Below are 21,993 nucleotides of genomic sequence, written 5' to 3' on the forward strand. Positions count from 1 at the left end.
ACAAACCAATCAAAAGATCCGAAACTTTGTTAAAAATATTTATTTAAAAAAATACAATTGTTTTGCATGTCTGGTTGCACATAACTATTAACATATGATTGACTTGAATAATTTGCTACAATGCTTTTTTTTTTTTTTTTAAAGCCAGCTTGCATTATACAAAGCAAATCCCTCTGTCAGTTCTTACATAAAATAGTTTTCTTTAACTATTCCCACCCCATTTTTTTTAATTATTTTTTTTTTAAAAAAAGATTGCAATACATTGATTTAATTTTTTGTTTGTTTTTTTTTTGTGTTGTTTTGTTTTTTTTTTTTGCACATAAAAATTGAAGCAATAGAAAAGTCACCTGATTTCTCAGGAAAGACCTTCATGATGTTTGAATAACAACTGCCAACCTGCCACTCGTCCAAAGCAGCATTTGTTACTCTGAAGTGTCATTCCAGTGCACTTCCTCCAAAGTAAGTTTTTGCATCTTGGAACTTTGCCTCCAAAATTGTATTCAAACCTGAAATGTGTTCAAATAACTGCATATCTGCTATAAATCAAGTTGATCAGACTTGTCAGTACAATATCAACACGCTGAAGGTCTTTCTAACGTGATCTTGGAAGGTTAAATAAAAGCAAATTTAGTAACACTGAACAATTACTGAAAACTTTGGCTATTTATGTACTTGCATTACATACCAGCATTTTATTTTTATTTTTTTTTAAACACAATGGCATTAAGATACTCTTATTATAAGGTGTTATTTTCAAATAAAGGTTAGACTGAGAAGCTGTTCTCTCCCAGGCAAGTTCCCCCAGCTGCAACAAAGCGCTGCAGGTTCCAGCTGTCTGAAAAAGACAGTGTCTTGAAAAAGCCTCCAGTGCAGGAAGGTAAGACACTCACTACAACATAACTTGCTTTGTCTCTTGACTTGGTGCTATATATAAATATATATATATATTTATAATTTTAAATGCAATTCTGTTCTGGAAAGAGTAGCAGAAATCATTATCGCCGCTGCTTTCACTAGAATTGTCATCACTAACAGTTCTACTAAAATCACAGGACAGTAAAATGGAATCCATTCCAGAGTTAAAAAGTAAGTTAAGAGACATGAGTGGCTGCTCTGAGATGTCAGAGCTGCTGGAGTATAAAAAGCACTCCAGACATCACCTTGCTGATCTGCAAAGAACCCCGTTAACCTACAAGCTCCATTACGGAGTGAACGCTAAAGGCATCAGAAAGTCACTTTCCAAAACAGATGTGCACCCCCCAAAATAAACAGAACTGTCACCACAGCTGGTTAGGTTGATTTGGTTCTCTAAAATTTAACTGAAACGACTCTATCTGACCACAGCTACAAAGCTGCACAGAGCAGTCTCAGCTGTTCTAAGTCAGAGCAGTTGCAGTGAAGCCAACAGATCTATTCCCATTTCCAAGCTCCTGGCAAACAAGTCCCATCTGCCACCAGCTCACTCGAAGGTTCCCAGAATTCCCAAGACAAAGTCTCATGCTGGTTAACAATCCCTGTTCAGAGCTGCTTCACTCCCAGATTAATTCCAGCTGTCTTAACACCCATTAGAGGAGACAACCCCTCTCCTTACCATACATGTTGCTAGAATCTTCCCCTTGATTCCTCTCTATTATCAAGAATACACTTCTCAGCTATAAAACAGAGGGGGAGGGGGACAGATAAGCAATAAATCTGCTACTGTACTTATCACAAACACTGTGAGGTACATAAGGCCATCTGGTAACACTGCAACAGATACAAACAAGATTTTTTAAAAGGGAGGTTTTGTGGGATTTTTTTCTAGAATACAACTTTTTTTTTTTTTTTAAACTACAATGAATAATTTCAACCCTGTTCACAGAGAATTAACGTTAAAACTACTACATCATATATAGAAAACTCTGTGCAACTGAACAACAGCAGAACAAAAAGTCAACACAATTCTATAAAGCAGTTTTCAAAGCCTGAAGATTTAAGACATGCCAGCCAAAAAAAGAACACATCTCAAAGAGCTTAGAGCAAATCCAGGTATTGTAACCCCCCCTCACCCCCCCAGCACACAGCACACACTAGGAACCATGCAGAGGCCATCCTCAAACCCTCCTGTGATCAAAAAAAAACAAACACAAAACAATCCCAAAAACCCCAAAGAAAACAAAAACAAAAAGCCAACAGGTTCCAGTTATTAGCACAGCACTGCTGCACAGGCTGCTTGAGGACTGAGTGGGCTCCAAACACACCTTCCAGCCTCTCCTCCCTGTGCTGCTGGCAGTTCCTTCTGCATCTCCAGTAAAAGATCCCTGTTCCCCAAAGGTTCATATTTATCCTGTTACACCCCCTGCCAAAAACCTTACTTTGAGATGTAAACCTTCTGCAACGCATGGTCTCACCAGAGAAGCAAGTGATTTTCAGTACAAAGTCCAAACTTTTGTTCCATGAACATAAAACTACTCAAAGACACGTTTAAGACACTTTTTTTCAGAAGATGTGGCATTCAACAATCTCAACAGCGCATTTAAAAATATCCTTTGGCAACTTACTAGTCCACACTGTGGTATAATTGATTTGAGTACTATACATTTAAAAAAAAAACAAAAAAAAAAGCCCCAAAAAAACACACCAGCATGTGCAAAAAACATCCAGAACTGGCAGCTGCTCAGTGGTGCAGAAATTGCTCTGAGCATCCTGGGGAAGTGGTGTTTATCTAGAGCTGGAAGCCAGAGCAGGTACTGAACATCCATCCTGGCAGTGAGCACATGTGCACAGGGATGTTCATATGGAGAGAGAGCAAATCCAGTCTCAGTTAATCACCTAAAAACAAGTTTTCAGCTCTCAAAGTATGATTTTTATCAGATGTCTGGAATAGCTCCACAGTCAAAATCTTTTACTACATTCTTTGGGAGGGGGTAAACACAAAGAAACTCTAGTCAGTTTTACTTGTTTTTTTCTGTGGAATTAATTTCTACAAAGCAGACATGGTGCTGTCCCCAGAGGGCAACACACCAGCAGACACCTTCAGGAACAAACACTGGGTCCTGCCCAGGTTTCTTACCTTGCAGGTCACATTTTTTGCCAAGCCTGGTGATGGTCAGTCGAGCCGCATCCTCCAGAAACAACCATGGATTGACTGCACTGCCCTGAACATCCTCCCTTATCTTCCTTTGTTCTTTGTACAAAGGCAAGAATAATGTTCTTCAGCTCAAGATCCATGAGACACCTAAAAACCAAAGCTCAACCCTTCTGCTTTAGAGGGCACCAAGACAGTGAGGAACTTTCACAGGAGCTCTGTGGATGACCCGCACAGCAGAGCTCTGGCTGCGCTGACACCGCTGCAGCTTCGTAGCCCCTACTTTACATCCTCGTGCCTAAAAGCAAGCTAAGGAGAAAAGAATTGGTTCTGCTTTCAAAAATTCTTCCCACAGGGTCCTTACTACTCGTGCAAACCCAGTGGGATGCCACGTCCACAGATGTCCCTCCAGGCCAAAGCCTGTGGCAGCACCGGCCCCGCAGGAACCGTCGAAGCATTTGCTCTTTTAATCTCCATCTGACAGTCCCTGATTCCAGCAGATCCTTTCCATGTCACGCATTAACCCCCACTCAACTTGATGCCAATAGCCAAAGGCTCCCACATGAAGCAGATCTGCTAATACTGTTCTGACTAAACAGCAGCCACAGCCAATTACTGTTTAATTAAATTCTAATCAAACCATAAAAAATTCCTGTTTCGGCAAGACACACGACTCCTCATTAAAGATCCCAAAGAGCTTCTAAGCAACACGACTACAATTCTAATGGATTTTCAACTTCTCTGCTCAGTGCAAGGTCCTGTGGGGCTTGGGCTGTTTGTTTGCAATACCACACTCCATGGTTATTAAGACAAAATAAACCATCCAGACGCAGGACCTGGAAGGCCAGAAGGTACATGCGTGTTCCTTACACGGGAAAACTAAGGAACAAACCAGACCTCCATTGTTATGGACACCCAAAACTCAAACATCAAGTTTTAAAAATACCTGTCAACTTGGACAATGTTCCTCAACTACTGATGTAGTTTATATTCATAGCTGACAATACCAAGATAGCCTCTTGATACAACACTGAGATGTGTCTTGTAAACAAAATATGCATTAAAAATGGAAGAGGTTAAATTGTAGAGTAAAACATGAGTACATACAAAAAATGCTATAAAACAATGGCAAAAAGTAACTAAAAGATACATGAATAACCCACGGGCAGCCAACAGGCTGCAGGAAGTGTAGGTCCTGACCTCAGCACTAGGAAAAGGCTACAGGAATGGATCAGAACTGAGTGCCTGTGCTCACCTGAGGAACCACAGCAGGCACCAGCCCAGCTCCTGCCTCCCAGCTCCACCTGCACAAGTTCTCCCATGGAAGTTGAAGCCATGAGGGAATCTGACATTCCTGCATCCCACTGCGCTGTGGAAAGCTGTGTAAAGGAAGGCAGGCAGGGAGCAGCCTTCCCTGGGGTGAAAGTGAACACTGCAAAACCAAGAAGAACTATTTGCTAAGTAACTGAGGTTTGAAAACAGATCAGAGGGAGAAATCATCCCAAACAAACCAACTCAACAGCCAAAGCCTTTCATATTACAATGCACGCTCCATTTTGCCAAAGATTGCATGGATACTGAAGTCTTAGGATACTCTAAGTTCAAACAATGAATTTTCAAATCCAAGGAATTTCATCACTTCCTGACCTACTGCAAAATGCAACCTGAATGTGCCAAAGACAGTGCATAGGAATGACATTCAGCCCTCACTGCTGAAGACCAATTTCTGAAACAAGGATCTAGACTTAAGCTGCTGTTAAGAAATAAAGTATAAATAAACAATTTCCTCCATCACCCTCATTCCCAGGATCACATTCTCTGAAAACAGTTAAGACACAACAAGTGTGGTTCTACAACCATAGGGTGTTATTAGCACGTTTCTGCTTTCCCTGGATGGTCCTGCTGGCAGCACGTGCTGCTGGTGGCATCCTGACAGCTCAGGATCTCAAAGCAAGCCAGACACAGCACACACAGCACCAGCAGTGCCAGCTGCCCAGCCCTGCAGTGCCACCTCACAGCAGCAGGGACATGTAAAAGAGATTTCCAGAAGCAAGACAGATGTTCAGCTTCCACGCTCATCCAGCCTGATTCTACCACCACCCACGAATTAACCAATGCAAAGATTACCAAGCGTTCAACACCACCAGGGTTACTTCAGCAACACCAACTGTAATGAAATAAAACACCTCTGTAATGCTGCATGATTATTTTGTTACCCCAACACAGTACTACACCCATCCCAGAGGCTGCTAACATGAGAATTAAGAGAGCCAATAGGAACCCCCACCTTCCCTACACTAAATTAAAAAACAAGTTGCAACGAGCTGCAAACTGCTCCTGAAGTGAGTCAGTAAAAGTGCCAGCAATTCACATAACCAAGCTCCAAGAAGTCACAGCAGCTCTGTGCTCAGTTGGGAATGTGATCCAAAAAAGCTGGCAGTTCCATACTCGTTAGTAAATGTGTGTTTAATGAGGCAGCATATATACAAGTTAATATTACCTTAAGTGACCTGGAAGTTGCAATGGAGAAAAGGTGAGCACGCCTCTCCTCTCCCACCTCCCCTCCCCTTTCAACTTGCTCTCCCAACTGCCTCCTGAGACTATAATCCTATGCAGGACTTTTGTTTTCTTAGGCAGGTGCTTAAGAAGCAAAAGCAATCACCTCCTCAGTGCTGCCAGGAAGTTGGGTATCACCAGACTGGAACCAACACACACTCAGCCTGCCTTTTCACATTAAGTTTCTCTGCAGAAGTTCTTCCCCAAGGGAATGTGCACCTCCCCAACCAGCTCTGGCAGTGCAATCCTAGGAAGCTGCTTGGAGAAGAGCATGGAACCTGGCCAAGCACAACTGACCAGCTACATTAGCATTTGGTTCTCTTGCATACCTATGCTGAAAGTGATACAGTTTACAAAACATTAAGTGCATGTGTGCACATACACAACTTTTTCAACAAATAAACTTGGCTTTTCTCCATAGGGGACAAGGAAAGGGAAGCAATTAAATTGCAAGTCTTTAGTGCTCATTAATTATTTTTTAAACTCTAATCCTAGTCTGCAATGTTGCTCTCAAGTCCACACTCTTGGTGGGCATAAAATTGGCCAACCTAAAACAACCATTAAAAGTGCTGCTATTTCTATATAGCTATACATGTTTTCTAGAGCAGACTCACAAGCCATCATGCAAACCAGAAAATTCCAGGTGCCTGCTCTTAATTATGACCTGCAGCTTTCTTTCTGCAGTGACCAAAAAAAAAAATATAAAATAATACAATAAAATAAAGTCAATATTGCACATTGTCATTTTCAGAGCTGCTGGCACAGGAACTTCAATCCTGCCTCTGCTGATGTCTCCAAGGCAAAGCAGTGTCATGCCTGACATCACCCAACGGGAAGACAGTCACTACAAGAGCTCAGTCCCTGCCAGCTCCACCTGAAGAAGGCAAACTCTTTCCTCCCACTGGGCAGGGGACTCTCTGGATGAACAATGCCCAAAAAGCAACTCTGTCACACCCACCCACCTGGGGGGTCGTGTCAGGAACAGACCAAGTGGTTTACATATTTCAATGCTAGAATACAGAAAGGTAACATCACCGCAGGAAATTAAGTCTTGGGTATTGTCAGATGCTTTAAGTGAATTCAGAGTCTGCAAAAGTGGCAAAAGGAAAACTCTGGGAAGCCTGAGTTCCCCACTGATCCATGAGAGGTGCCATATATACAGAGTGCACTGTTAGCTCCTCGTGCTGTAAAGGTACCATCTTCCTCTGCTCATTATAGCCTTGAAGACAGCCAGTGAGGATGCCAAAGGAAAGAGATGGTCTCCATCTGTTTTCTAGCAGGTATTTTATGGAGAAGGAGATCTTACATCACCAACTCACAGTAGCAAATGGAAGTTGCTGCCTGACATCAGATGCCCAAAGTGGGCCCAGCACCGACAGATCGTGGTATCCAGTCTCTGAGGGGCTGTGAGAGTCTCTCTTCTTTCATTCCCTCAGTTCTCTTAAAAGGCCTCCTGAGGTTTAAAAATCTACCTACAAACTTAATTTCATCAGTGTTTCAAATGGCTCTGCAAACCGACCTCATATTAATCCATACACACACGGCCACCAAGAAAAGCAACCCAAGCACAAATTTACAAGGAGGCTGCTGGGCCGTGGTGCCCCCTCTCAGCTGGCTCCACACACCGAGCCCGACTGACCCTGGGTCTGAGTGCTTCCTCAAATCAAAAAAGCAATAGCTCTAAAGCAAAACTTGAGATAAGAGCTGGTAGAAGAGGAGCTTCTCCATCTCAGCTGTGGGAAAAGAGCAGTCACACAAATGCTCAGATGTTAGTGTTCTCCCCCAAGGTTTGGGTCTGAAGCTCTCCCCCATCAGGCAGCAACCTCACCAAATACACCCTCAAAACCTCCTGGAAAATCCACCATCCTGCTCATCTTCCAGCAGTGAGATTACAAGCTTTGTAACGGGTCTCTGGCACAAGAAATGTTTGGACTTCAGCATTCAAACTTTCTGAGAACTGAAAGGAACTAATCCCACCATTCACGTGTCTCCAAGGCCGCGTTCCCCGCGGAAGGGGGGGGCAGGGAAGCATCCAGAAGCCAGCCAGGGAGCTCCTCCGAGGGGCTGGAGACTGTTGATATGTAAATGCCATTCAAAAACTGTCCGTATCTCAGTAACACAACCACCACTTAATATTCCTTTGAAAAATTTCTCCCTGCAAAAAAAGACAAGATGTTTTTACAGCAGAAAAAGACACGGGCTGTTGTGTTGCTGCAGAAGTTACCAGGCCCCAAGGCGAAGCCGATGCACACACCCCTTTCCCAAGCATTTCCTGGAATGCCAGCTTCGATCCTGATTAGATTCCTTCTTGCCAAGCACAGGAAGCAGAAGAACAGAGGGGTTTGGTTTGTTTTTTTTCCAAGAGTGGCAGCGAAAAGGCTTCTCTGATACCAATTCCTGCAATCAGTGCAGACTCAGTTCCTGCAACACCAACCGAACTCCCTTCAGCCACGGGGAAGATTCCCAAACCAAGGAGGGAAGAGAAGAGACTGGAGCTCCAGCTCCTATTAAGGCGTTTGCATATACATTCCCAACCTGGGTCTTCAAGAAAAGGGAATTTTGCAAAAAAAGGCATTTTATCTGGGAATGGCAAAAACTATGATTGTTGATAATCTCTGTGGAATTATAAATTGCTCATTTAAAAAACATGGTTAAATAGAAGTGTCATATCTTTCCCTTGCTTGCCAATGTGTCCTTTCCATGAGTTCATGTGCTATGTCTTCTGTAGGTCAGGGGAAAACGGGCCGGGGGTAGAGGGTCCATCCAGTCCAGACAGAGTAAATGGGCCATGACTGTTCAGCACTGATGGAAACTAAGAGACAAAACAGAACTTGTCAGGGAAGAGGCCATTTTAATTTACTGTTCCTCTCATATCTGTGCCTAGAATCACAGAATCCCTTGGGTTGGAAAAGACCTTTAAGATCAAGTCCAACCATTAACCCTACTTGACCAAGTCCAGCACAAAGTCATATTCCCAAACTCCTCCAGGCAATAAAAAACGGAAACAAAACAACTACAAATACAAACCCAAATCACAACAAAAAACCCCACCCCAAACTTTCAAAAAATCTTCTTGGCTTCCACCACATAAATCACTTTTTTAATGCCACTGCATCAGAGCCCACACCAATGCAGCTGTTGGAACCAGTGTCACCAGGAGGACCCAGCCTGTCACCTCTGCACTGGACACTGCCTGTGTCCTGAACTAGTAAGTGACTTTAAAATACATTTCTTGGGAAACTATGGTCTAAAATTGTTCCTCAGTTAATTATCAGCTATTTATAGAGAAAAATGTCTGATGCTGTTTCAGGCCTACTTGTTTATTTCCCGTCCTCATGGTACATATAAAGCTACTTCCTTCATCTCCATGGAGATGACAGCTTTAAACCCAAATGACAACCAGTTAAATTTTACCCCTTGCCTAAGCAGACTCAGGCAACAGATGTGGTTATTCCAATTCCAAAGTGGAAGGTGAAGGAAGAGCACAGGTCAGCACAAATAAAGGTTGTTGGGGTTTTTTTGCTTATATGTTAGTTAAACAAAAATATTTCTTAAAAACTGTCCAGTTGAGAATTTCCCAACAAGAGAAACCAGTAGAATACAGAGACCATAAGGAACTGTGCTGCACGTTGCCAGTCACACACAATCTCCCTCCTTACTAGTGTTGAGATTTAATTAATGTCTTTCAACAGAAGAGGCTGTTAACAAACAATTAAAATAACCAACAGAGTAGCAAAATTCAATTTCCAGGAAAATCTCAACTGGTAAATTACAGAGAGGCAACTTTTACCAAAAGGGCAGAGCTAACAAACCCCAAACAACTCTCTCCAACTACAGCACAACCTGCTATTGATTAAAAACATTTCTAAAATACCAACATTTACAATATACTCAAATAAAGCTGAGTAAATGCTACCATCAAACGCTCTCAGAAGCTAACACGGAGGACAGAAAACAGAAAGATCCCTGGTTTGTTTCCTCATCAGATATTTGGGCTAACTGGTCCCTGCAGGACCTCTGAGGAAGGTCTGACAAGTGTCTCCAAGGGAGAGATTGGCTGAAGTGGCTGGAACTTACCTGAAAGAGCGTGTTAGCACCTTGCAACCTTGCAGGACTGAGAGGAGCAACCGGGCTCAGCGTGCTCCAGAAGTGAATGCTGGAGAGCAGGGGACTCGGGGTCAGCAAGATGGGAGTCTGAAAAACACAAGGAGACAAGTCAGCTGTGGGAAACCTGCACTGGGAGTAATCCTGCTCATGTCAAACCAGCCTCAACCACCCCAGGTCCTGCAGCTGCAGAGGGCTGGGTCCAGACTTCAGGAACTCCCATCCCCTCCGCTTGCCTCCTCCCACCTCCTTCTCCCTTCAAGCCCCACAGGAGCAGCAGCCATCCTGCTCTCTCTCCCCTTCCCAACTAACTGGCCCCTCTCTTCCCAACAGCTGCAAGTCCTGCCCTCACCCACAGCAAACCAGCTCCTCCTGCAACGCAGACACAGCACCTGCAAGTGACTGAAAAAAGCAGCCTAGGGATTTCAAAAGAGCAGGCAGTGGCACCAGCATGGCCTGGGCAACACTGGCAGTGCAAGACACAAGAAGAGACATTTACATCCAGCTTCTGAATGTTCTGGATGTTCCAGGTTCACTGGCCAAACAGTCCAAAGGGTGACAAAAGAGCAAGTGCACTGGAGTTTTTTCCTGCCTTCAGCCATTCCAGTTTCCCTACAGTTTCATTCCAATCTATTACAGGAAAGAGATTAAATATATACAGAACCATTTAGCAGCCTGGTTGGGTTCAGTTCTCTTCCAAAGCTTCCCTTTTCCCCACAAAGGTAACAACCAAATTAAGCAGCCTGCTGAGGGCTGTGAAGTCTCTATACTCCCCTCTTAGGTAAATGGCTACGAAATCAAAGCTGCTCAACAGACATCTCTGTGGTTCTCTATTTTTAAAGCATTTTCAGAATCAGCCTGAAGGATAAGGGCAGGGTTGAGGGGTTTTGAAATCATTCAAGATCAGCCTGGCAAGATTTACAAAGGATCCTGCTGGTGCTGGTTTGGGTCTTGCCTCCACACGCCGAGACTGCAGGGACGTGCTCGGCTGGCGCTCCACTCGGGCACCCTTTGGGCTGGAAGCTGATTCCAGTTCTGAATAAAGTTTCTGTTTTCTAAGGAAAATGGGAGTAACATCCTGAGTTTCAGAACTCCAGATGCAATCTACTGACTGTTCATTTGCCACTTCCCTTACTGTTTTAAGATATAACATAACCACTATTATTACTGGGGGGGGAAAAAAACAACAAAACAACAACCAACCAACAGGAAGGGAGTTAAGTTACCTGAGAGAAAAGTGCTGGAGTAAGAGAAGCAGTTGGGAGAGAAGGACTCAGAATCCCCAGTGGACTTGGATCGCTGCCTGTGATGACGAGCGTAGGAGCCAACTCCAAACCTTTGGGTTTTTTAGATCTGGAGAGGTGATTGGCAAATTCCTTCTCCAGTACAGATGAATCCTGCTCTTTGGGCTCTGGGGATTGATGCTGAAGGCTCTGAACCTGCTCCAGCTGCTGAGAAGCCACGGACTCTATGTCCGTGTCAATGTCCAGGTCAGGATTAGAGCTCAGGGGCGGCGATGGGGGCGTGGAAGGAACTTGCAGAGTGGGAGAAACTGAGGATATGGGTGGAGTTGGGGTGAAGCTGGTGGTTAAGTTTGGCAAAGGTGCTGGAGCTTCAGGGACAGTTAACTTGGGTAGAACAAGTGTCTCCAAGGTCTGGAGAGTTTCTTCCGATCCCAGGGGAAGAGAGGATGTGGTTGAAGTGGCAGCAGCAGAAGTGGCAGAGACTGCAGAAGGGGTAGAGACCAGGGGGGCAGAGGGAGGCTTTCTGGAGGGCATGGTTACAAACTTGATGACAGAGGGGGTTGGATCCTGAGCAGGCTTTTTCTCCATCAGCTTCTCAGCTGGATTCTCAATCTTGATGGACCTGAAGAGTTTTACGCCGGAAGAGTTGAGGGAGTTCAGAGTAAAGGAGGAATACAGGCCTGAGTGGATATAGTCATTGCGGCTGGAGGATTTAGCACATGACTGAGACTTTTCCTTCCCACAGTTTTCCACATCCTTTGGAGCACTGCTAACTTCTGCAAAACCAGCCACTTCAGGGTCTCCTTCTATTCGGGCCACAACAAGTGGATCCGTATTTAAAATCTCCGGATAAGAAACAAACTTGTACACAAACTTCTTACCACTCACTTTTTTAATGATATTCTGTGGGTAAGAAGATACACATACAGATTTAGACCTTCTTCAGATTAATTTTATTCCCAGAAACACTGCATAAAATAGACCCAGAAATTAGAAACTCTGTAATCTTTCATCAAAAATTGTGGGTCTTTACTTTTTAAACACACACAGACACTTGCAATTCAGTTGTGCTCCCAAAGAATAATTTCCAGAACTCGCAGACAAAACACTAAAACAGGTGAGCTTAACTTGACATTAAACGTACTAACAACAGCCTTAAAACTGGCAAGCAATTCTGTTTAATGCATTTTAAAACACCAGCTAAGACACAAAAAAATACCCATTACCCCCATGGAAGATCAGCACCCTGGGCACAGTGAGTGAAACCTAACAGCAGAATCTGCAGAATTCAAGCTTGCAGGTTTGCAGAATGGCAAACTAATACTTCAAATCATTTTTATTCTTAGTAAGATGATAACAAAAGAAAAGAAGTAGCTGAACGAGTCAGCAGAATGCAGGCTCATCAGCTATGTCAATACCACAAAACAGCATGTGTGGAGCTTGTTTTGCTCTCAGTGAAATGCCACACACGATCTGCACCCAAGACCCTTATTTATCATGCAATTATTATGACTGAGACCTCTCAGTACAAAGCCAGATTTGTGCCACCCAATAACAAACTCCAAGCAATGAACCACCTGCTACAAACTGACAGGTTCCTCAGAAGCTCTGTTTTATTTTTTTTACCTCCTACACCCACACAAGAACAGTTGTGGGATAAACAGCTCAGTGAAACAAAGGTGAGACTCCCCCAGTGTGGTTCTAGTTCAGCTTTTGACACTACTGGAAGACTCTCACAGTTATTAGAAGACATCAGGTAAAAAAGGGAAGCATCTTACTCTGCTGGACTAAATTCCCTGATCCCATTGGAGGCAAAGTTCTGAATAGATGGAGAAAAAGAAAAAATACTTTGAGCTGCTTCACTGAAAATCCTTATTTTGACAGTCCCTTTGCAGAGACAATTGCAGAAAAGATCTCAAGGTGGTGCAATATTCACCATCTTAATCATAACCATTCTGCTGCTTTCCTTGGAGTGCTGGGGATTTTAACCCATGCAAGGGCAAATTTTTTGGGAAAAGGGATTAGTATTCAAAGGCAGATTTGTATTAGCAAAGACATAAATCAAAGAAGGTAACATTTTGCAGAAAGATATCTAGAACCTTATAAAAAAGCCTCGAGGGGAGGGGGAGGAAGTGCAACGACAAACAAAAGAGAAAACCCTCTACAACAGAACCTGGAACACCTTCCTTAAGTCTGAAATGACACCTATCCCCTTGGAGAGAATGAAAAAAGGAAAACAAAGCTCATTAGGCAGAAGCTGGCTAAGGATTGGAGGTGGATTTAGGGCCTTGGTTACCTTCACGTAATAGTATCGGAGCGCACGGCTGAGTTTATCATAGTTCATGCTGGGCTTGTTCTTGCGGATCCCCCAGAGTCTGGCCACCTCCTCTGCCTTCAGCAGCTTGAACTCCCCGTCGTTGGAGGTCCAACAGATGATATTCTTGTTCTGAGGCTCTTGGAGGAGCTGGAGGAGGAACTGCCACAGGGTGATAGCACTGTCCATAGCAGTAAGCTGAAATTGAGAGAGGCAGATAAGAGGCCACAGATTAGGAACAGAGTGTTTTCCTCCTCTCCCTAGAAGGGGGTAATGGAGCAGAGATGTTATTTCCAAAGCCAGCAAGAGTAAAAATTATTAGTCACCAGTCGTGAAAGATGTTCCCTGCAGAACCGAGAGGCTGAGAGCCAACTGCTCTCCTCTCCTCCCACATGTCAGTACTTTTCACATGGGTTATATTTAGCCTCATTTAACTAAATCAGGTCACTTTGGGTAAGTTGCAATGAGTCACTACCCCAAAATTTTTTTTTTCTAAGTTATTCCATGTTCACCCACTCTGACTTGAAGTGCTGAGAAACAGCTCAGGTGCACCCAGGTAAAAATCAAACCACCACCCCCCCTCCCCTATCTGCACCCACCTGCAGCCTCAGTGTCTTTAGCAGAACTGAGCAGATCAAGAACTGCTTAAGCTGCATGAAGGTGCCAGTGCAGAACAGCCCAATTTCCCTTCAGTTCACATTTCCACTGCCTCTTTGGAAGCAGCTTTCTCCATCAACCCCCAATCTCCTCTCTTTCCAATCTCCCTGCTTTTCCAGGTATCATCCCTGTCTTCTCTCAGGGAGTAAACATGGAAGTAAATAAAATTATTTCACATGCTGCCTTTTTTCTTCTCTGGATTCCTGAAGTCTCACCTACATCAGTCACTTAGGCTGAGACTTCCTGGGACCAATGGTCTGTTGATCCCTACACTTCCAGCACAGTTTTCTTGCACTGAAGCTGCAGATGTACAAATTCACCAAGGACACACCAGGCAGCACAGAGGATGTTCTTCCTTGACCATATCTGACTACACAAAACAGAACTTCCACAGGCATTTTTAAGCAGAACACTAATAATCCTGACTGCAGAAGGGAAGCATAAGATATACTGTGAATTTAAACAGATAAAATTACATTAATTCAGTATCCCATATGGATTCTCTTATTCTGGAACAGAACAGTTTCTATTAATGCAGCTTAAACTTCTTCCAAAGAAACCAAAACAAACCCAGCCCCTCTGGAGTAAGAACCATCACAATGAATTACACTGAAAACACGTTGATAAGTGTAACTGCTTGAGTATTTTTTCCCCACACAGCCAAACCTACAGAGCACAGGGCTTTCCATCTGGGTCAACCTGCAGCCAGAGCCACCAAGTGCCATCCACCAGAAGCTCCAAAACAGAGACATCAAGTCCACCTCAGTGAGAAGCACTCACGCCTGGACTGTCTGCAGCCCATGTCTGCACGGGGATGAGTTTAAGATCCAGTCGGGACTGCCAGTTCATCTTCCTGACCAAAGCCTTTTATTCCACTCCCATTACTGCCCAGCACTTACCCAGCCCTATATAAGGAAGAGAACGGTCTACGTATCAGAGCTTCAGAACTTAGTCGGCCCTGTAAAAGGATTGCTGCCCACAGTTTACACAGGACTACACGTTCTTATTTAAATAAGGTGCCCTGGGGCAGGTACTTTTTTGGGCACAGCTCATTGCATTTAACCTATTTTTAAGAATACCTGCATAATGGCACCATTACATGACTACACAGGGATGTTACATTGATCAAGTCAGTCAAATTGCTGCAATTACAAGGAACAATCTCTAAGAGAAGGACACCCACACCACCTGGTTATGCTGGCCTAAGGTGCTTTCCTTGTTAATTACTGCATGCACACAGCTCCCTGCTTGCCCAAATTAATTGCTCGGCACTCTAAGAAGTATCAGGGACTCTTCCCACACAGCACCCTGGCACATCAACTGAACCCTGCAGGAACTCAGGGCCAGGTAATCACACTAAAATTCTTCCAGGACTTCTCCTCTGACTTGTATTCACGTTTGCCAACAACATTTCATCCCTGCCCACCAGCACCACGAAGGACACACACGCCACGAGCCCCGTTCTCCTGCCAGGATGAGGCACAGGCAGGGTAGGCAGAAGGATGTGATCCCACCCTGCTGCAGAGCTGTCAATCCCGGGGAGATGTGTTAACAGGGAAAGAGGAGAACGGGGCTGAGTGATTAGTCCCACGCTACGTTTATCTTCAGCACTTCCAAAGCCCACAAGCAACACTGCAGCAAACAGCACCGACGGATGCACCGGGCGGCAACCACGGAGAAATCGGATTAAGCAGCAGAATTTCAGTGTGGCAAAGGCTTTTTGCTGGGTTTTGTTTTTTCCCTGCTCCTAAAAAAAACACAACACCATGCAGGCTTCATCCCAGAATTGAAATGCTATTCTTTCACTGGGCTGCTCCCCTTCAAGAAGTGCCTTTCCTATCATCTCACAGCTCCGCACCCCCAGTGCAGGCAGGCACTAGTGCCCAGGTCACAGCTGGATTGGAATCCAGTTGGAGAATCCCAACAGCAACAGACCAGCACCAACTGGAGCGAAGCAGAGCACACACAGAGTGGACAAAATGATGGGAAAATCCTTATTTTCTTTTTTTAAAAAAGGTCACCTTTCCCAGTGATGAGCTGTGTTGTCCTGAGGAACATTTACCAAAATAAGAGTTCATGCTGCCTAAATCTCAACTACTTCAGCTTTCCAGGTGGAAGGATCCTTCTCCCAGGGCAGAGTTCCAGCCTGGACTGAAGTTACATTCTGCTCAACTTTACTACTGATGTTTCTGGCAATTACAGGCTTTAGGGCTGTCACGATTCCATCCATCATTTGGTGGATAACCTGCATGTCCCCAGCACCCTCTACTTTAAAAAGTCTCATGCCAGACACATTAATAACAAGGTGAAAAAGTGTTATTTATTCCTTGCCTGTTGCAGAACAGGAGCAGAGAACACTCTGGAATTTTTAATGGATATTTTTATTACATACGAGAGAATGAATGTCTCTCTTTATTACAGAATATCACAGCTACAGAAAAAAATAGATAACCCAACACAACTGGGAGTAGAGCTTTCCTGAAGATTATACACAGGCAATGGGAAGACCAGAAAATGACCCTTCAAACTGGTCAAAACAATGGGATCACAGTGGGATCCTGCCCCATCAGATTCCAGGAGCAAGCTGTAACTGGGAAAATACAGTATGAATACAGGAGACAGTGCTGTGTTGTGAACTGAGACATGTAATTTAACTTTTTTGTTAAAGTTACTTTGATACTGCGTGAGAATACATCAAAGAACCGTTGTTTCTTCTGGAAAAAGCAGGATGAAAAACATCACAGAAGATGCAAAAATCAAAACCAGTACAGGCGAGATGAGCACTTCTTTTTGAGATGAACTTAGGAACATGTCAAAAAGGTTCCTCCTCCTCCCGCACCTGGGGCAGGAGGCATGTTCATGAGCCCTGACCCTGCAAGCACAGGGACTGAGCAGCAGTTCCAGCTCCCTGTGCTATCCCTGCTCTGCAGAACATCTCCAGCTGTCTTGGCAGGGGAACAACCTTACACCAAAGCCATTTTCAGGGCCACACACTCAAAAGCATCCCCCTCCTGCACTGTCACTGGAAGGAATTCAGAAGCTCCTCTTGTCCGTTTTTTTTTCAGACATACAGCAAAACCCACATGCCTCGGAGATGCTACAGGCCCCTTAGTTAGAGAAATTAAAGAATTGAGGATGAGGACAGGAACCCACTGCCCCACTCCTACTCTGCACTAACAGTGGCAAGATGTTATTTCTCTCTTGCTTCATAAACAGCCTTTCAACTTCTTTCAAAACTCTCCATCTCCTCTCATGAAAAGGCACCAAGCTCCTAGCACAGCTCCCCATCAGCATAAAAAGCCCAGCAGTTTGATTGCTCTTTCTTCAGGATGAATACACCAATAATTACAAGAACACCACTGCAAAACGTCATTTTGCTGAAGGTTATTTTTCCTTATCAGAGTCCATGGAGGAAGAAAAAGGTCTCATATGAAAAGACAATGAGGGAATTAAGCAGAGAGGCAACACTGCTGCATCTGACTACAGCCTTTCCACTTCTGCACCATCTGAGTACAGGGAAAAAATAGTTGCTAGAGGCAGAGGGCAGTTATACTTTGTAATGAGTATGCTAAAATAGAGCACTATTATTGTCTTGAGATCTTCTGTGACGCCTACAGATGACCCTTGAAGTATACTGAGGAGCTGACAGAACTTGGCTGCACTACTCTAAATACAAGTGCTGCAAACTTGAGCTTTCTCATGTTGCTGCAGCTTCATCTGAGGTTGCTGTAGTTTTGTTTTAAGCCTTGAGTTTACAAAAAAAGCCAGGACATGAGATATGTATCTTTTCCGGTGACTTCTCCTCCTGCCCCTGCGCCACAACGTGCTCCACACAATCCGTTTGACTGCAGAGCCCCAAGGCTCTGGCTCTGCTCTGGAAGTGGAGTGTGCAATCACGGGGTGGCAGAACAGACAGGAGGGAGGTTTAGGAAGTGGCATATGGTAATCTCTCCCCGTGGCCACCAGCTATGCTTACTAGTGCAAAACAAACTCTTGGGTTCACCCCCTGGTGCTCCAAAAGCAGAGGACACCTCGCTGTGCAGCTGCCAGCCAGGCCCTAGGGAGGTGGCAGGGGCAGGACCAGGGAGGACCTGCCCTAACCCCTGTCCTCAAGGTCTTCTGGCAGATTTCCTGTGCTTTGACTCAACACCAAGAACAGCTCAAGTCATCTTTCACCTCGGTTTGTTCCAACAGCCTCTCAGAAGCATCTGCAGCCTGATGGCTTCTGCAGATGGCCTCAATCAAGCAGTCAGGTCTGCAGCCTTGTCAGACCCATGCAGAAACAAAGGATGGTGCAAAGGAGGGAAAGGATGTCACACAGACATGACACAGCGAGCACAAAACCATCAGCACCATGTATTTAAAAGGCACAGTTACAGCTGTCCATGTATCTACAGAGATGTGAGAGCTCAAAAGATGACTTTGGGAGCAGCACAGAACAGAGGTAAACAACACACAGTGACACAGAAACCTCTTCTCAGACCACAAACACTTTGTTTTAAAAAAACCACAACAACAAAAGGAACAGAAAAGGCAGCAATAGTCACTCAGAGATGGTGCTGGGGACCTGGTGGTGCAGGTCAGAGCCACACAGGCCAGGGGGTGAGCAAACTCCTCACAATTCCAGGAAAGCCGGATTTGCTGTGGGTGCAACAAGCAGCACAGCTGAACTGCTCAGAATTCCCTGTGCAAAACCATTCCCGTGGCTTCTCCAGGGTTTCAGATGGCCACGGTGTGTGAACAGAAGGAATGTGCAGACAATAACTCCTGCGACATCGTGCAACATTCCTGTGGACACAAGGCCTTGATAGCTGTTCCAGGGAAACAAACAACAGAACAACTTTGGTTGAAGGAGATTTTTGGAGGTCACGGGCTCAACTCCATGTTCAAAACAGGGTTAACTTCAAAGCTGAGACAGTTTTTTTAGTGTCTTTGTCCAGGCAACTAATAAAACATCCGTCCTTTACTGAAATAAAAAGGGACAAAGAGGTGCAACACTCATGATGAAGTGCCTAATTAAGTGGCCATCAACACACAGGCAAGCAACAACTCCATTAGCACAGCACTTAAAATATCCCATCACTACTAAACCTTTCTTAAAATATTTTCAAGCTCCTGGGACTGCAGATCACCTGAACCACTGCTTTTAGGATTCTAGCAACTCTTGACTCATTTTAGGAAGTCTCCTGCACAACATGCATGAAGCCTACTGCCCAAAAAGCAGCCTCTCCAGGGTGCCAGAATCCAGCTACTGACACACTCTGAGGTGGTGAGAAGCCTCTAAGGGTATTTAGCCCTTTTCCAAAGCACGAACAGCACTGTTACACTGTCACTATCACTTGTTTTGTCAGCTTAATTCCCATATACAGGTGATGACCAGTTAAAAGCCTGTTACAAGTGTAAAATAACTGTACTATTTACAAGGAATTAAACTAGAGATGCAGACTTCAGCCTCTGCAACACCACCATTAAAAAAAAATTCCAAACCCTGGCAGCTTTCCAAGTAGTAATCACATTATAGATTCTCTAATAAATACTAAAATCAGGCAAGAGTAAGGAAAAAAACACCCCAGACTCCAATAAATTCTTGTCTTGCCCTTGGCTCTGGCAGTCACTGCACCGTTGTTTCCAAACCAGTCAGGAAAATCAGCATGTTCTGCAGGAGAGGCCATGGTTATGGAGGCAGGAAGCTCCTTGGAAGGAAATGCTGAAGGATGTCCTCATGATAAGAGCTGCTCTGGAGTTTTCACTGCCTAATCCCACTCCAAGTTTGACAGTTGTATTTACTTAAAGCAAATGTAGCAATAAACGTTGGGTCCTTGGCTCAAAAATGAAGCTACTCTACACGACTTCAAGGTGTTAACAAACATCTGGGGGTTTAGGAGCTATTTGTTTCAGCTTTTTAACTCCTATTTGAGAAAAAAAAAAAATCCTTTTACAAGTATTTTCTAGTCTCTATCATTCAGATGCCAAAAAAGAAAAACCCTCTCTGTATTAGCAAACAAGCAACAGAAAACAAGTCATGAAGGAGAACAAGGAATCAGGAATCCCATCGTGTTTATGGCTCATGATGGGAAGATGAACCAAACAGCTTTTTTTGTTTGTTGTTTAAAATCTGGAACCACAGACAATGGTTAACTAGCATGGTTTCGACGAGCACACCCTGACAGTTTAAAATCCTGTAACCTGTCTGAACACAGGACTTCAAAGCACAGCCCATGTGCTTCCTCCAGCTGCTACAGTCGCTCTGATCCTCCAGCCCTGGCGAAGGGTGACCAGCAGCCCAGCACAGCTGGTTCCATGGCCAGCAGACCTCACTTCCCTGCTTTTCTGCACTTGGATGAAGAGCCTCCCTTTTCTAATTCTCCTTCTACAGGGTAAGAGGCTGAAGAAGACACGGGAAAGTTTAGGGCAAACAGAAAGGCAAATTTCAAAAATGAAATGTCTTTGATCAGTCACTTGGTTGGTTTCTGACACGGGTGTGATTGGCTCCGAGTAAAACCATAAAAGCACTTATTTCTGTGGCAGCTCCTCTCTAAGCAGATTACACTTGATTCCTCCGTAGCAGCCACCACAACAGGGTGAGGGGAATGTTTACCAACAGCAGATCAGAGAGCTCCAACAGGCACCACACATCTGAGAGCAGCAGCACCCTGGTTCAGCAGCCAGGGGCCGGGTCCCCACACCCCTGCAGTGACCCCTGACAACAGGTTAAACGCCCTAATATTGATGCCAGCTCGATGATGAAAAGGAAGCCTCATTTAAGACGGAAAGAGGTTTCCTTTAATAATGTTTATCATACACTCGGCCTGGTTGCCATGACGACGGAACAACTATTCTCCACAAACAGGCGCCGAGACCCTAAAAATAAACAGGCCGACAAGGATCAGGAACACGCCGCTTTGTCAGGCTGTGCCTGGTGCAGGCAGCGTGTTTGTGCTGGATGTGGCGAGGAGAAGGAAACGCTCACGGCGGGGTTCGGCACCCAGCGAGCAGCGCGCTCGCCCGCACAGCCGTTCCTGGGCTTCTCAGGAGCTGCTCCTGAAAAGCAACAGCAGCGAAGGCAAAAGGCTGGATCCTCCCCCCCCCCCAGCCCGCCGGGACGCGGAACAATGGGGGTGATGAGAAGTCAGGCTGTGAAAACCAGCGCCCGGGAAAGGCACACGCAGGTCCAGGAGGCAAACGAGACACCGCCAGCGCAGCAGCGCGGGGCTGCTACTTTCTGCACGGCCCCGCTTCGGGGTGCGGGGAGGCACCCACCGCGGCACCCGGAGCCGCCGACACGCACCAGCAGAGCCGGGAAGACAAACAACAAACCCCAACCGCGGGATCCCAGCCGTGCGCTCAGCTCCCGGCGGCGGAGCGGGGCGGCTCCCGCAGCCCGGGGCTCCCGCAGCCCGGGGCTCCCGGCGGGGAGGGAAGCCCCGCTCCCGAGCCCGGCTCGCCCGCCCAGCCCCGGGGGAAGCTTCGCCCCGACCCCCGCGTCCCCAGCGCGGAGCGGGGACCCGGCCCGGCCCGGGGAGCGGCCCCGGGGCCCCGCGGATCAAAGTCCCGGGGCCGCCGCTTTCGTTTCCCGGCTTCCGGACGCAGCCGAAGCCGCGCACACAAACACCCCCCGCGCCCCAGGGCCAGGGCGGGGGGTCCCGCGGCTCCAGCCCGGCCCCTCGGCCGAGAGGAGCCCCCCCCCCCGGGGACCCCCCGATCCCCTCAGGGCCCCCGCAGCCCCCCCCCGCTGCGCCCGGCGGGCGGGCAGGCCGAGCCGCCCCCACTCACCGAGGAGCCCCGCCGGTCCCCGGGCGCTGCGGTCCCCTCGCGGCGGGCAGGTGCTGGGAGCGGCTCCCCCGCCGCCCTTCATGGCCGGGCGCCCCCGCGGCGGGCCGGGCGCCGGGCCCCCATCCCGGGCGGGAGGAGCCGGGCGAGCAGCGCAGGGCAGCGGAGCGGGGGCGGGAGCGCGTTACATGGCGGGACGCGGAGCGCCAGCCCCTCCGCCGCCGCGCCTCCCCGGCCGCCGTACCGCACACTTCCGCCCGCGGCCCCGCGGGACCGGCGGA

General features: G+C 46.2%; 1 protein-coding gene across 1 annotated transcript; it reads right to left on the minus strand.

Annotated features, from left to right (window-relative positions):
- Positions 1-25: 25 nt before the first annotated feature.
- Positions 26-21,940, minus strand: ELK4 (ETS transcription factor ELK4). Its single transcript, XM_051639029.1, has 5 exons — positions 21,716-21,940; positions 13,268-13,483; positions 10,954-11,874; positions 9,701-9,817; positions 26-8,435 (listed from the first exon to the last, which is right to left on the minus strand). The coding sequence occupies exons 2-5, from the start codon at positions 13,472-13,474 to the stop codon at positions 8,337-8,339; spliced, it is 1,344 nt and encodes a 447-aa protein (XP_051494989.1). The 5' UTR covers positions 13,475-13,483; positions 21,716-21,940; the 3' UTR covers positions 26-8,336.
- Between the last annotated feature and the right edge of the window lie 53 nt (positions 21,941-21,993).

The sequence above is a fragment of the Apus apus genome, chromosome 23 (genome assembly GCF_020740795.1).
Source record: "Apus apus isolate bApuApu2 chromosome 23, bApuApu2.pri.cur, whole genome shotgun sequence".
NCBI lineage: Eukaryota > Metazoa > Chordata > Aves > Apodiformes > Apodidae > Apus > Apus apus.

Coding starts and splice junctions, on each gene's coding strand:
- ELK4 (XM_051639029.1), bottom strand. CDS start 13,474: ATGGACAGTGCTATCACCCTGTGGCAGTTCCTCCTCCAGCTCCTCCAA. Junction 11,875..13,267: donor TCCGATACTATTACGTGAAG/GTAACCAAGGCC, acceptor TCTTACCCACAG/AATATCATTAAAAAAGTGAG. Junction 8,436..9,700: donor GTGCTAACACGCTCTTTCAG/GTAAGTTCCAGC, acceptor TTTGTCTCTTAG/TTTCCATCAGTGCTGAACAG.